At 31.5% G+C, this 14,362-nt stretch overlaps 1 protein-coding gene across 1 annotated transcript in view; it reads right to left on the bottom strand.

Moving 5' to 3' along the window:
• LOC123696702 (rho GTPase-activating protein conundrum) overlaps window positions 1-14,362 on the bottom strand; it is a 69,639-nt gene that overhangs the window by 41,276 nt on the left and 14,001 nt on the right. The window contains exon 2 of the mRNA XM_045643059.1: window positions 8,866-9,010. Coding sequence (XP_045499015.1) covers window positions 8,866-9,010 — 145 coding nt within the window. The remainder of the gene's footprint in view (window positions 1-8,865; window positions 9,011-14,362) is intronic.

The raw sequence follows: 14,362 nt of genomic DNA, 5'->3' as shown, positions 1-14,362 counted from the left end.
GTCGGAAAACAAATGATTGCATTATTTTTCTCTAAGACGAATCCTGTCTGCACTATCCCACTTGAGTAACAAAAGACTGTTAATGCCGAGTGGTAAATCACTATTTATTTGCCCAATGTCTTAGAAAAAATAAGAGAAGCGACCTAGAAGTTGCATCTTGTTGCACCATGACAGTGCTTCGGCGCACACCGCGAACAAAACAAAGTCATTTTTGGCTTCTGAAAACTTAGAGCACGTGACTCATGCCGCACGCAGTCCTAACCTAGCACCTTGCAATTTCTTCCTTTTCCCAAAAATCTATGATTCAATGAGTGGTTCGACATTTACGTGGCCAGAAGAGGCCGTGGTTGCTTTCAAACAGCACGCAGAAAACATACCCTCGGACCAATGGTTCTCATGTTTCCAGAAATGGTTTGAACGGATGAAAAAGTGTTTTAAATGTAACGGAGAATACTTAAAAAAATAGTAAATATAATATTAGACAAATAAATTGTTTTATTTATTAGTTACGCAAAACTTTCAGTGTGGCCCACGTAGTTACGACTCCCACACTGTCAAAAACATGATACAGCAGAGGCGTCATATAATGAGTCGCTACAATTGCTACAATTTGAATAAAGTAGGTTGCGCCCAGGACGTGACCACAGATAATTGTAGACTGGTGAGATCATTGACCTTGGAATTTTAGGGTACTGCCACAAATTATGATTTGTGCGAGTCATAGTTTGACTGTAATAAGACCGCGAGGTTGAGTTTTATGTCTAATACGGTACAAAATGTATGCACAACTTACTTTACTTTATGACAACGTATGAGTATAGAGGAATTTAAGATTAGCAGAACGGGATATTATATATATTATGAAAAGTGAAAACAAACACACGACACCTGGTTGCGGAGTTCAGCATTCATATGGATACATAATCATTAATCACATTACTAACCTAATAGATGCCCAGATAACATAATATACAAATACTGTGTGTAGTCTTTTTTCTGTATACCATTTCAAATTGCAAGTGCACTGAAAGGCACCTCTGAAGAATGTATGTAACGAAAGAATGTATGCATGCGGAAGACTACATATTTTAATCTACTAGAAAAACCACTTCCTACATTTGCCGCAATATATTCAAAGAACAAACATTATGAGCGCGGAATGGGAGCGATGCTATGAATCTTGTTTTGTTTGACATTTTTTGCGCTCACAGAATGTAACGGTCTCTAGCGGGATCCCTTCAACTTGACCCTTGTGATGATAATTAAATAACACGAATAGCATTATTTGATGCTTGGGTAATCTGTGCATTAGATGTGGAATGTTCTGGAAGGCTCTAGATGGTTCTAGAGGTCAGAATGTAACGTGAGCTGAAATGCAGAGCTATCCACACTGTTACGTGCCTTACTGTTGTGTTTTTATAATGTAACGATTGAAGGTCTGAAACGTTAAAGGTTTTAGATGAATATAGATGTAATTAATATATAAAAGGACATAGGTTATGGTCGCAAAATAGGTAACATTTATTAGAAATTTTTAACACGACAAAAAAGCTTCAGACCTGCAATTTAAGAATTTTAATATTGTGCGCAATTAGAAAACTAGTTGTGCAAAAATTAATGCGTTCTCTATTGATATACCACTTAGCTGTGAAATATGTTTACATAACCACTAATATTTATTTAAAACCAAGTTTTACGCGTTTAACCTTTGCTCTTAGGAAATACCGGTGATCAGATAATATTTACTGATACGAAATTGTTTGATTTGCGAAATATTTTAGAATATATTTCATTATAAATATATGTTTAAGATTTAAGATTTCATAACGCAGCGACATCGACACTATAATCACTACATAGTATAAAACAAAGTCGCTTTCTCTGTCCCTATGTCCCTATATGTCGTATGGTCCCTTTGTATGCTTAAATCTTTAAAACTACGCAACGGATTTTGATGCGGTTTTTTTTAATAGATCTCTGATTCAAGAGGAAGGTTTTAGTATATAATTTATTAGGTTTTAGACAAAGCGGGCGAAGCCGCGGGCGGTAAGCTATAAATGAACATATTTGAAGTTGTGAAAATAATGTTTGTAATAAATAGCGAATATGTCGGTCCTTGTAGTTTTAACTGGAGTAGGTATTATAGTCTCCGTTTCCTGAAGACTGAATCCTTACCCTTCCAAGACTGAATACTAATCAATTATTATCAACAAATTACTAAACACCAACCAGTTTTACCAATAGTATGAAAACTCCTAGAATCAATATCGACCTGCTAATTTTCCTTTCACTGTCCAGCTCTTATTTTGCTATTTTTATCAACTTTCTATTTAATTCTCTACGTGATAGCAAGTATTACGTATACTAATGGCAATCGAAATTATAGCTGTCACTCGTTAGAAACTTGTTACTTCATTATACGTATAAAAAGTCAATTAACTCCTTATCTACTGAGTCACAAAATAGAATATAATGCTGAAAATAATTATATACCACAGACCACACATAACTAGATAGTGCAGGCGCATCAATTTATATAAAAAGAAATTGCTTCGTAAGTTATTACCTAAATAAATTATTACATAATTCAGTAAATAATTTACCGTTTTATCAAATATTGAAAGGAGATAATTCCAAATCAACTGAGATCTATCGATAATTAAATGAAATAGATTATTTTAAAATACTCATAAGGTTGCATGTAACACTAACTACGTATTCCATTATAATAATACGACAGTGTACTTATCTTAACGTCATCTTAAGTGCATAATGTATATGATTTTATTGTATCTTGCATCTCATATTATATGACACGGTTAGTAACTGCATTTAGCTTATCCAATTAAATCTATGCTATGTGATAATTAATAAACAATCTATTCAACAGACGTGTATGTGTAGGTATTTACTGTTTGTCGTCATGGACAATCAATACGAGATTGATTGTTATAAAAATAATCAACAATGACATGATATGCCTTGATTAGAATTATCACAACTAAGTGAATAGCCGCATGATTACTATCTTCGCCCTTCGGTATTTATTGATGTATTTTCCAGTTTCTATGCAGAGTACATCTCGATATTATTATTTCTCAAAATATGAATTTCTATTTACGTTTAGATGGTTTGCCTTAAAACTCTTCTTATTATTGGTATTTCTCATTTATAATTATTGATCTATCGATCTACACAATCTACACAATCTGTAGCAACTTGAGTGGCAAGGATAAAACTTTCTCAGTTCCAATAGAAAAATCTTACTAAATACATAATTGTAAAATTAACGAAAATAAATATATCGAAATGCATACGATATTCGCAACATATTGCAAAAGTCTAGCGGTATCTTCAGTCCGGTCATTCACCTGATAAACACTCGGTCATAAATTAAAATTTTGTTGACAGTTCGCTTTCATCGCTCGCAGACAAGATTTGTTGGAAGAACATTAAAAAGTAAGTACCCTAATGCATATTCATTATTTAGTTTAAATAAAACATGTAGGTACCTGGTACATTATATTATGAGAGAATCTTTATTTTTCCAGATTAGGTATATTCATGAATTCCAAAAACAATACAAATGCGATTATAAAGAAAAATATGTAGACCACATATTCCTACGAAATATTATCTTAAAATATGGGTATGCACAAACAGAATGAATTCCTTTTTAAAATATAATTGCAGTTAAGAAATAATAGACGATATTATGAATGTTCAATTTACATATCGATGACTCAATATAGAATTAACTTTTATTTTAATAAACTTACCTCTACATAACAACTGATCGGATCTGTAGTAGCCCAAAGGCCACGAGTGAAGCCGCAGGCCAGTGGGCCGACACTTTAGAACATCGTTTTGGTTAGCCTTACATTATCAAGCAATTTTAAACTTTAATCGATGTGTGTTGGAGTTCATATTATATTGTACTTGTCCAATCGTGAATATAGTAAGCCACCATTTAGAAAAAATAAATAAATATTTCTAATGTTGGCCTCTCTGATTTAATAATATATAAGTTATAAAATTAATTTAGTTTTAATTATTTATTATTATTTCTTCTTTTTTTTAACCTTATTTTTGTATATTTTAGTTTTAACTTGATATATAAATAAATTATTTCTTTCTTCCTTCGATTTCTTGTCAATGGTCATAGACAACTTGATGTTGATTTGTTGCATGTACGGTTGCATGAAATTTTAAATTCAAAATGGCGTTTATTGTTTGTTTTCGGATAGAGCAAGAGGATAGTTTATAAAATTTGTTCTTCGTTTATCGTAGATTTTGTTATTTACTCGGCTACTAACTGTACATTAAATTATCCCAAATACATTTAACTGAGCCTGTTCTTCCAATTTGTTGTTATTTCTGCCAAAAGTGAAAAAAGTGTTATGTGTAAATGATTGTGATTGCGAATCAATATTTGCAATATGTAACCCAATGACTGTTCATATAGGAGGATATTATATAATAATTGCATAACAATTTATGAGAAAATTTCTCTAATACATGTTCTGCCTGAAGAATCAATTGGAGAGGAGATTTTATTATGTGCAAACAGCAAAGAAAACAATGGCTCTTGTATAATTCCAATATGGCGAATCGAACGGCAACCATGCATAATTGCATAATATTATATTATTGGAATCGAAATTTAGAACGAGATTATCCAACAGAAATCCCGCTAAATATTCAAAGGAAAAGAATAAAATGTGAATCTAGCTGTTGTATTCACATAGTTACTATAGAAGCCGAATAAGTCCTACATCATAAGTAGGTACATGCCTAATTAAGATAGGTATTCAGTAAAATTCAAATGAAATTATTCATTTTTGCTGTTTATAGTGAGTTTTAATATTATATAAAAATGTTATACATAATAAACTTATTGATCTACATTGTTGATGTTTTATTTTTCCTTCCTATATATTTAATTATGAAACTATGAATAGGGTTAGTAGTGCTGTACCGAGCATCGATAATTGTATCGATATCGATACGAAGTTTTATCGATACTTGTTCTCTTAAAGGGACATCACTAGCAACGTGAATTTTTAAATGTTGGTAGCAATGTGGGTCATTTTTGACGTGCACTTCTCTATGTTGGTATATAAGATTCACGGGAAGATAAGGAATGCTTATGTGTGCGTGAGCTCGAAATCGAAGTACTGAGTGCCGTCTCTTCCTATATTACTTGCTCTGTGCCGCAGGCTACATCTAGCACGTCTTATATTTTACGAAATTTCAACATACCAAAAGTCATTCAAAGATCACATGGTATGGTAATTAATCTCTATTACTATCGGTATACGAGCTCAGTACGAATGGCCATCAAAATTATTACAATGTTGATTGCGTAAGTTGGATATAATCGACACTTCGATGAATAGATAGTCTTGTTACGGAGTGTACACACTATGCGATTTGTAAGAGATTTTATTTTATCTATGGGGATTTTGATTTGGATATTAAGAAAGGTAAACCTTAGCATATGATCGTGCTTCTTTATTGGAATTTTAAAATAGATCATTCAGCATGAAGTCATAATATAAAGAACCCTAAAAACCTTTTTTTTATAGTGGGGAAATCTTCCAAAGATACCCACTGCCCCCGGGGAAGGAGCCGTGGGTTACGTCGGATTCCTACCGACTAAAACCCCACTGTGTTCCGTCGAGCCGCTTTAATGATGGGGCCGCGAGTATTGGTTGGAATTCTTCCGCGAATACCTAGTAAATAGTAATCATACATCACTTTGATATCCATTACACAAGAAGGCAAATCATAAAGGTCAGTATTCACTCGAACAATTAAAACTCTTCTTCTCACTTCTTTAATTATTTATTAATTTGAATTCAAAATTGAATTTGTACCTACTACCTACTACTAATGGAATCTCATTTTAATTGAATGTGTAAGATTTTCCTGATTACCTACTGAAAATCACAAATTTTCGAATATCAACAATTATGCAAATAATAAGCTTTTTCACAATCTATACCTTTATTGGCAGGTTTTCAATGTATCTTTTTTATTATTATTTTTACGTCTATAGCTAGAAGTTAGAACAGAAGCAGGCATATACAACAAGTGAATGGCCGTCTTTAGACCTGTAATGAGGCAATATTCCAGATCACTGATAACTTGGAGGCTAATGAGGCAACTCTACTTTCTAAACACATGCTTCGGATAACCTTGTAAGAGTAAGTCATCTTTCATATCAGTTTTATTGCTGTTCAGAGGTTTTGAATACAATTATATTTGTAACCTACACCTCCTTGAGTGTTCATATCTTTCCAAAAACTGCGAAATAAATGTAACATCTTGCGCTACAGAAAAACTGTATTTCAAAAACGAAAAAAAAACGCTACCACATATTTTACGTTCTTTTTTAACACTGGCAACTAGTAGGTAACACCTCATTCCAATCAGCACTGGCCGGTTGAATAAAATTAAAAAAAAAACAAAATTTCGCTACCACCATCCGACCTTAAGCCGAGGTCACACGCGCGGACACACGGGATCCCGTTACCACCCGATAACGGGCCGCTGCGCTCGAGTAGTGATGCACTTCGCGAATCGATCAACTGACGTCGTGTTTGTGTACCAACCTGTGCGATTGATTGGACCACTTATAACACTAGTTTTGAACCATAGATTACTATTTAGAATTTTAGAGATTTCATAGATAAGACAAATTTTATAGTTATTGTTATGGTTATAGCTCAAGACGTGTAAAATCAAACATAACTGTGCGTCGGCAAAGACAATCACCTACCTACTGGTTCAAAAGAGCAATTATGAAACAGAAAATATAATTTCAATTATAATTATAGAGGTCTATAATAATAGCGTATATCCAGTTATCCATTGTCAATGCAAATTGAAACCAGAGATTATTAGGCCAATGGCCAACTTTAAATATTGGTCAATAATACAATCACTATTCAATTGCATTGTTTACATTCAACATAACTGTAAAGTGATTGTCACCTACTAGTGCATGAAAGTAAATGAAATTAGGTGTTAATATCATTTTGACACTTTTTTATTTACAATTTGAAATTGCGTATGTGTTTTGATTTAACACATTAGAAGCATGCTAGTTAATAGTTTATAAGCTCGAATAAAAAATAAGTTTTGTTTTATAATTTACATGTTAATAATAAATCAAAATAAATTATTGTCTTAAATATTATTTGTATCTAAGGTTACGTTACATTTATAACGCAGCGCAAGTGTTACGGTAGTCACTTCTGACTTCATGGTTAGTAGGCACTCTAATATTAGGTACTAGGTACATAGTAGCAACTTATGACATTTTAAGTTTCTTAAATTATTATTCTGCTGAACGTTTGTTATTCAAGACAAAGGTATACTTGATATACGTTGATTGTCCTTAAAAAATGATGTTCGATTGTACATCGAAAAATGCTTAGTCAGTGGCTGCCAAGCTTCCAGTTTTTAGTACTTATACTACTACTAGTAAAGCCTTACAATTCAAAATTAACAATCCTTTTATCTGTGTCCCACTAACATTTGAACAAAGCCCAAGGAAAGGCCAGTATTCTCCGAAACGTCCGGTTTTCTCGACAGAACCTGTCGTAGAGCGGAATGCGGGCTCAAGGCTGATGCGAAAGCCGATAAACAAATCAAAGCATCGCTTTGAATAATCGATTCCAAGGAATATCGATTTCCGATTTGAGGGTTGAATGTTAGTTACAGTTATGCGTTGAATTTGTGACTTGTTATTTAGATTTAGAAATTGTTCCTATTTGAAAGCTATAAAAAATATATCTTATTAAGAGTATGTAATTAATGGTGTTATTTAGCAATCCCTGTGATGCAATCACATAATTACAAGAATAGAAGAACAATATATTACTTTCTATGTTATCGAATTAGCTAAAATTTTCATCAGAAGTTGAGAAATCGCAAAACGTATTTTTTATATCTTTTTGCAACACACAGACGTGTAAAAAATAGATTGTATGAGCTAGACTTAAAAACATAATTACTAAACACAGTTAATATGCAAATAATTACAACGCAATATAGACTAATGTTTCCTGTGCACATATAAGAAAAAAAAATCTAAAAAATTGGTCATTGATGCAATTGACGGACGTACGCAAGAACTTACAAAACTGATATGAATTATTAGTTAGTAGGTATAATGAGAGCATTCGGATGTTTTGCAATTAAAACTACCTAATAATTTGTTATGTCGTAATAAAATAATTAGTTGTGTAGATATAATATTATTTTTTAAATACACTTACTTTAATTATACGTATTTAGCAGATGTCGAAATATTTTGTTAATTTATAATATTGTGTCAAAACTTTAACTTTAATGGGCAAAAAATTAAATAAAAATAACTTTAAATTTAACTTAACTTCTTGAATTCCTTCAAATATTATAACAAAGGTCATCTTGCTAAATAATTGCATACATTTATGCGTCTTTTCATAATTTCAACACTAATGTTTCGTTTAAATTATGTGCCAATTTGTCAAAGTGATTAATTATTGATTAACGCTGAATTAATTATTATTTATTTATACTTGGTTATTCAATGCTTAAATTGTTTCAAAGTGGCTATATAAAGTAGTTAAAATTTTCATAGCTTATAAATGCATTACATAAAATTAAGGTCTTTATTTAAGACTTATCTTTGTACCTAAAATTTAAATAAAAATTATTGAGTTAATACTTATATTTTATTACCTGTGCTTCAAGGCTCAACACCGCACAAATAACTTCTAAACCAAAGATTTTACAAAAACGTCATCATAAAACTCGCACCATTCCAAAACCAACCCTACCTCCCAACACACAGAACACACTATCCCTTACCTTCATAATGGTTCTCATCATCATCAGTCTGGGCTGCTGTGCTGATCTGCCGGCAGAGGTCCTCATACTCCGCCCAGTACGCCGCCAGGGCGGTGGGGTCCGGCGCCCGCGGCACCGGTAGCGACACCCGGACTTCAGGGGATTCCTGGAAACATAACGAGTATAAGTATGACTGGAATATTGGAAAGTTAAATGCGGAGGAAGAATGGCATTTACAACATCAATCAGACTGAGAGATCCCTGGATACAAGGCTAAAGTTTAAATATAATGTCTAAATAATAGAAAAAGAGGGGAGATGGGATTCGAACGCATTTCTTCCGCCATTCCAGGGCTTATGGGATCCGCTATTCCGGGGATATTCCAATGTTACCTAGTATACAACATATTGGATAAACTATGTACATAGTTTGTTGTTTAACAAATGCCATGAATACGGGGGCTTTATAAATAATAAAGTCAAATATTGATGCCGTGTCCTAATTCTTTAAATTCCACATCCTAGTTGTAACGAATTCCATCTTTTATCTCCTGATTAGTAGTAAGATAGCAAGGCTTAGCCTTTATACATACAAAACACTAGTATCAAATCTGATTATCCTTGAGATTATCATTGAGGTTAAAAAACGGGGCTAATAATTAAACCTAATTCTAGTGAATACTTTTCCAAAAACTTAACTTTAATTAGTGTTTATGGGTGCTGTATTTTCAATAATAACATTTAATCAATACAGCTAACATATCAGATAAATGATAATATTATCTCTACAATCAAACAAGTGATTAAATCTTGTTACGTTTCATTAAAGAAATTTACGTAATCAGATATCGTCACCGACAATAAAAACAATCAGAAAGACCACGAAATATTAATATATAAAGCATAATTTAGTAGATATAACGATTTGATTTTTTTTTTTTGGGTAATTGAAAACTCTAGAGGCAATTAATTCCGATCAATGGTTAATACATTTTCAATAAGCCAATAACAGACTTAAAAGTTGAAAACACAAGCTATGTATTAACAATAGTTTTATGACTAATAAATAATCTTATACCAATATAATGTGTAGGTATAATCCATATAATCTCATATAAATATTACATGAAGACTGTAATTAGTCAAAGATCAAAAGAATTATCATATTTAATCCATTAGTTTCATTGTTTCCATAAATAATTACATACTGAGGTTTAACTTGCATTATCATTAAAAATAGAATATGTAATCTATACATATAATAAATCTGTAGAAGGGTCAATTCTGTACATTGAAAATATTGAAAAAATAAATAGCAGGGGGTGTTACTGGATCGATACCAAACCCAAATATGTGATTAAAAAAATTTTTGTCTGTCTGTCTGTATGTGAAGGCATCACGTGAAAACTAACGGTTCGATTTCGATGAAACTTGGTATAATTATACCTTATTATCCTGAGCATAAAATAGGATACTTTTTATCCCGGAAAAATACGTAGAAAAAAAATAAATCTTAATTTTTCTTAATTTTACCGCGCGGACGGAGTCGCGGGCGGAAACTAGTGACTAAATAAAACTGCGATCATCGTGTCATAGAACCAAAAAATCTGTGCCAATATTCAACCTCTGGTTAGACACATATTTCCTTCGTCAAAGATTAAAAACATTAAAGTGTAAGGAATGCTATTCGTATTCACTAATACAAAATCGATTTTATATAAAACAATCTTGTGTTACATTATGTAAGGCCAATGCATATATATTTTACAAAAAATATTATCATCAAAGTAAAGGCCACACCCCATTAATGACGTATCTGCGAAAATCGACAAGGCCTTTGATAAATTGCTTGCATTAATTCGGTTTAAATTAATGACTTAAGGCTACATCTCAAATTAACTAGGTGTGGTCAATTGCGGAATATTTCACACACTTTGAATATAATCTTTATTTGATTAGAGTTGCGTAATTATCTATGACATGGCAAAAATTTAACCTAGTTTAATTATTAACCTATTTTAATTGCCAGTTAAACTTATTTTTCGCAAAATGTACTTTTACTACTTACTTTAGAGACAAATATTATGTTTATTTCTTTATTTGAGAATCTTTTTAAAATTACATATAAAAATGTAAATTACTTTTTCATCTCAGAGAAATTATTTATGTTGAAATTAAGAAATCTTCCCATACGGAATGTTTAATGCATTATGTGTTTTTACGTAGTTTGGAATGTTTGTGAAATTAATCACGAAAGAAGAATTAACCGATCTCTTTTATTACAGTTAATTTTAATGATAAACTCTGTAACCGTTCTTCTGCTGTCTGCATGTTCTGTTATGCCTTAACAGTTTATAAAAAATAAAAATTAACAAGGCATATTTAATTAATTAGTATGTCAAGACAAATATTTTACACATAATTAAGAACAGAATAACAGAGAATGTTCAGGTTACTAATACAATTAATTAAGATTTCTGACATATTCATGTCCAATGAAAATAAGAAAATTTAATGAAATCATGAACGTAATTATAGATTGCATGTATACGCCAAACTACTTAAAAAGTACCGCATTTAAAGACATTGCTTTCAACCAGTAATTTACTTAAATATAGTGTGGATTTCTTTATAACATATCGGTATTCATGCCATGCGGCAGTGACCTTTTATCAATGTCAAACATAACTCCATGGCAATGAAACTTTATGGTATTTATTAACGCTATTATGTATGAAAATTGGCGAATATGTTTAACTGTTGTGATATTTTATGCCCATTTTGTATATTGAATAACTGTTTATGCCGTTGAGATTTAAATCCATTATTTTCTTGATTTACGAAAATGCATCTATGTTTAGACTTTTGAGTCTGCTATTACACCATTCTACCATCTACATGTTATATTGAGTTAAATGTAAATAGTTTTTATTTTTAGTCTAATTTAATAACTAATTCTATCTCCTTTCTTTTCATTTCTTGCGGAATAATATTTCAGAATATTAGAAATTTTCAGAAAAATTTCCTTTAGTCCCTATGTATATAATAGTGTCTGTGAAACCCATCTTGATTCTAAATTATAACTGAGATGTAACATGGGATTAAACAATACTTAATACAAGAACTGTCAACCTTTAATACCAACCCACAAATATTAATGAAACTACCATGAATCATTTACATATAAAGCCTCTATTCAAGGCAAATGTCAAGATTTCCACTGAGATCTCGCGTTTTACAATAACTTACATATTCATGAATACTTTAGTTAAAGCTAGTATGAATTTTAAGTAGCTTTTAGTCAATGGAGGGAAAACGCGTATGGACCAAATCCTTTATATGTACATATTAGTTATATATATAATAGGTAAGTACCTACGGATTGGCGTGAAATGATGCGGATTCGAATCCCGCCTTGTGATCGATTTTTTCTATTCTTTATAAATTTATAGGTACCTACATGATATTTTTATATAGGTACTTATTACCTACGTTGTTTAAAAGACTAGCAACACTGGTTTAAGGTAAGCCATTAACGCATTAAATGCAACATACAACCGCTAAAATCAATTTTGTCAAAATGAATTCTTTTTTGTTTTGTGCCTTATGAATAATCCCAAGTCAATCACAAACAATTGACTTCTTGGAAAAACGAAATCAAAGCATTTAGCGCCCTTACATTTATAATTGCCACTACTAATAATAATAGGTACCTATAGTTTCTACGCGAAATTGTTTCGTAACACAACTCGATCAAGCCCTATATTTATTAGTCCTATGGTGTATCTGACCATACAAACGTAATCGTATTACAACACAGCCTTAACAAGTCACAGTCTATTTGTTGTGATTTGTGAACATTATAGCGTGGCGCAAGAGCCTGTAACATTGACAATTTAAATTCATCATGTATAAGGTTGTACTTAATTTTACATGTAAATACTACTGTTATGTAGTACCCACAGGTAGTACCCAAGTATGCTAGAAGAATGAAAGTTTGTACAAATTGGTATTTACACTTTAACTCAAAAACTCTTGTATTCATGTAAACATTTTACCAGTATAGGTATATGAATAAAGGTAAAAGGCATTTTGTATCTGTATCAAATAATATAATGCTTTCAATGATTTGTTTCAAAACAATAATTTATCCTTGATAGTTGATACACATTTAGAATACAACAAATACAGATAATACATTCAAAATAAAAATATGTCTAAAAGTTTCGTCAATGACCTATTTTCCTTAAGTGTACATATTTTATAGCACACTAGCTGCTCCACGTGGTTTCACCCCCGTGGCTCCACTCCTGTTATTCGTAGCGTGATGATAAGTAGTTATTCGTAGAATATAACCTTCCTCGATAAACGGGCTATCAAACACCGAAAGAATTTTTCAAATCGGTCCAGTACTTCCCGAGATTAGCGCGTTCAAACAAACAAACAAACAAATAAACAAACAAACTCTTCAGCTTTATAATATTAGTATAGATTAATTAATAATAAACATCACAAGTTTTGGCATTAATTATAATAATTAGGCAATTATTGTTTTAATTTAGTTTATCTATAAGGAACCACACCTACTTAAACAATCTGCGCTGAATTAAGTGCGACGGTTAAAGTTTTTATATACCTAGCTTGAGCCATTCAACAACGTAGTATAAGGTTTTTTTTGTTTTTTTTTTTATTTTTAAAACATCTCACAGTAGTACTGACTACTGTGTATGCTACATACATACTGATGTATGCTAGTTTCATCATTTTATGTTAGTTTCAGCCCGCTACTTCACCCGCGTTGTCTAAAACTTATCAAACTATTTTATACGGTGATATTTATTTATTCTGTGGCAATACAACCATACAGTACATAGGTAAGCCCACTTACTAAACGATATATTTCCCAACAATGAGCTAGGCACAAAAAGGAAAGTACATCAATTACTTACTACGATAGTTATATAAACGTATTCATATTCATAACTGATTTGTAAGATGATAAGATTATGTAATACCGTGTAATACGAGTTATCTCAACTATCTACCTGTTTCCGTATTTCCTGAGGCTAATATTTCGCGAGAAATTGTAATTTTCAGACTTAATTTATGATACAGTTGTAATGAATTAGTGTTTACACGGAGATCTTTTAAACGGTTAATTGTTTTTAACGTTTAAGATTAATTTATTAACAATGCAATGCATATTTATTCAGGTTAATTTTATTAAATTAGTTATAATTTATGTTGTATATATATTATAGTGTATAAATCATAGTCTAAAAATATAATAAACTTGAGTGTTTTTTTCTGCACTAATGCTATGTTACAAGAACCACTCCAATTAACATTGTAAATTACAATTCGACTGCTTATCATTATTCTACCTATACTCAAAAGTAATTAGTATTTGTCATTGGGCTTATACTCAGAAACAATCAGGCAATTTCACATACAGTTCATAAATAAAAGATGACATTTTGAGGTAGAAAATTGGCCTAACGAGTAACGACCTCAACGTG

The sequence above is a fragment of the Colias croceus genome, chromosome 1 (assembly GCF_905220415.1).
Source record: "Colias croceus chromosome 1, ilColCroc2.1".
Classification (NCBI taxonomy): domain Eukaryota; kingdom Metazoa; phylum Arthropoda; class Insecta; order Lepidoptera; family Pieridae; genus Colias; species Colias croceus.
Note: the sequence above shows the minus strand (reverse complement) of the source record. Positions and strands in the feature narration are given on the sequence as shown.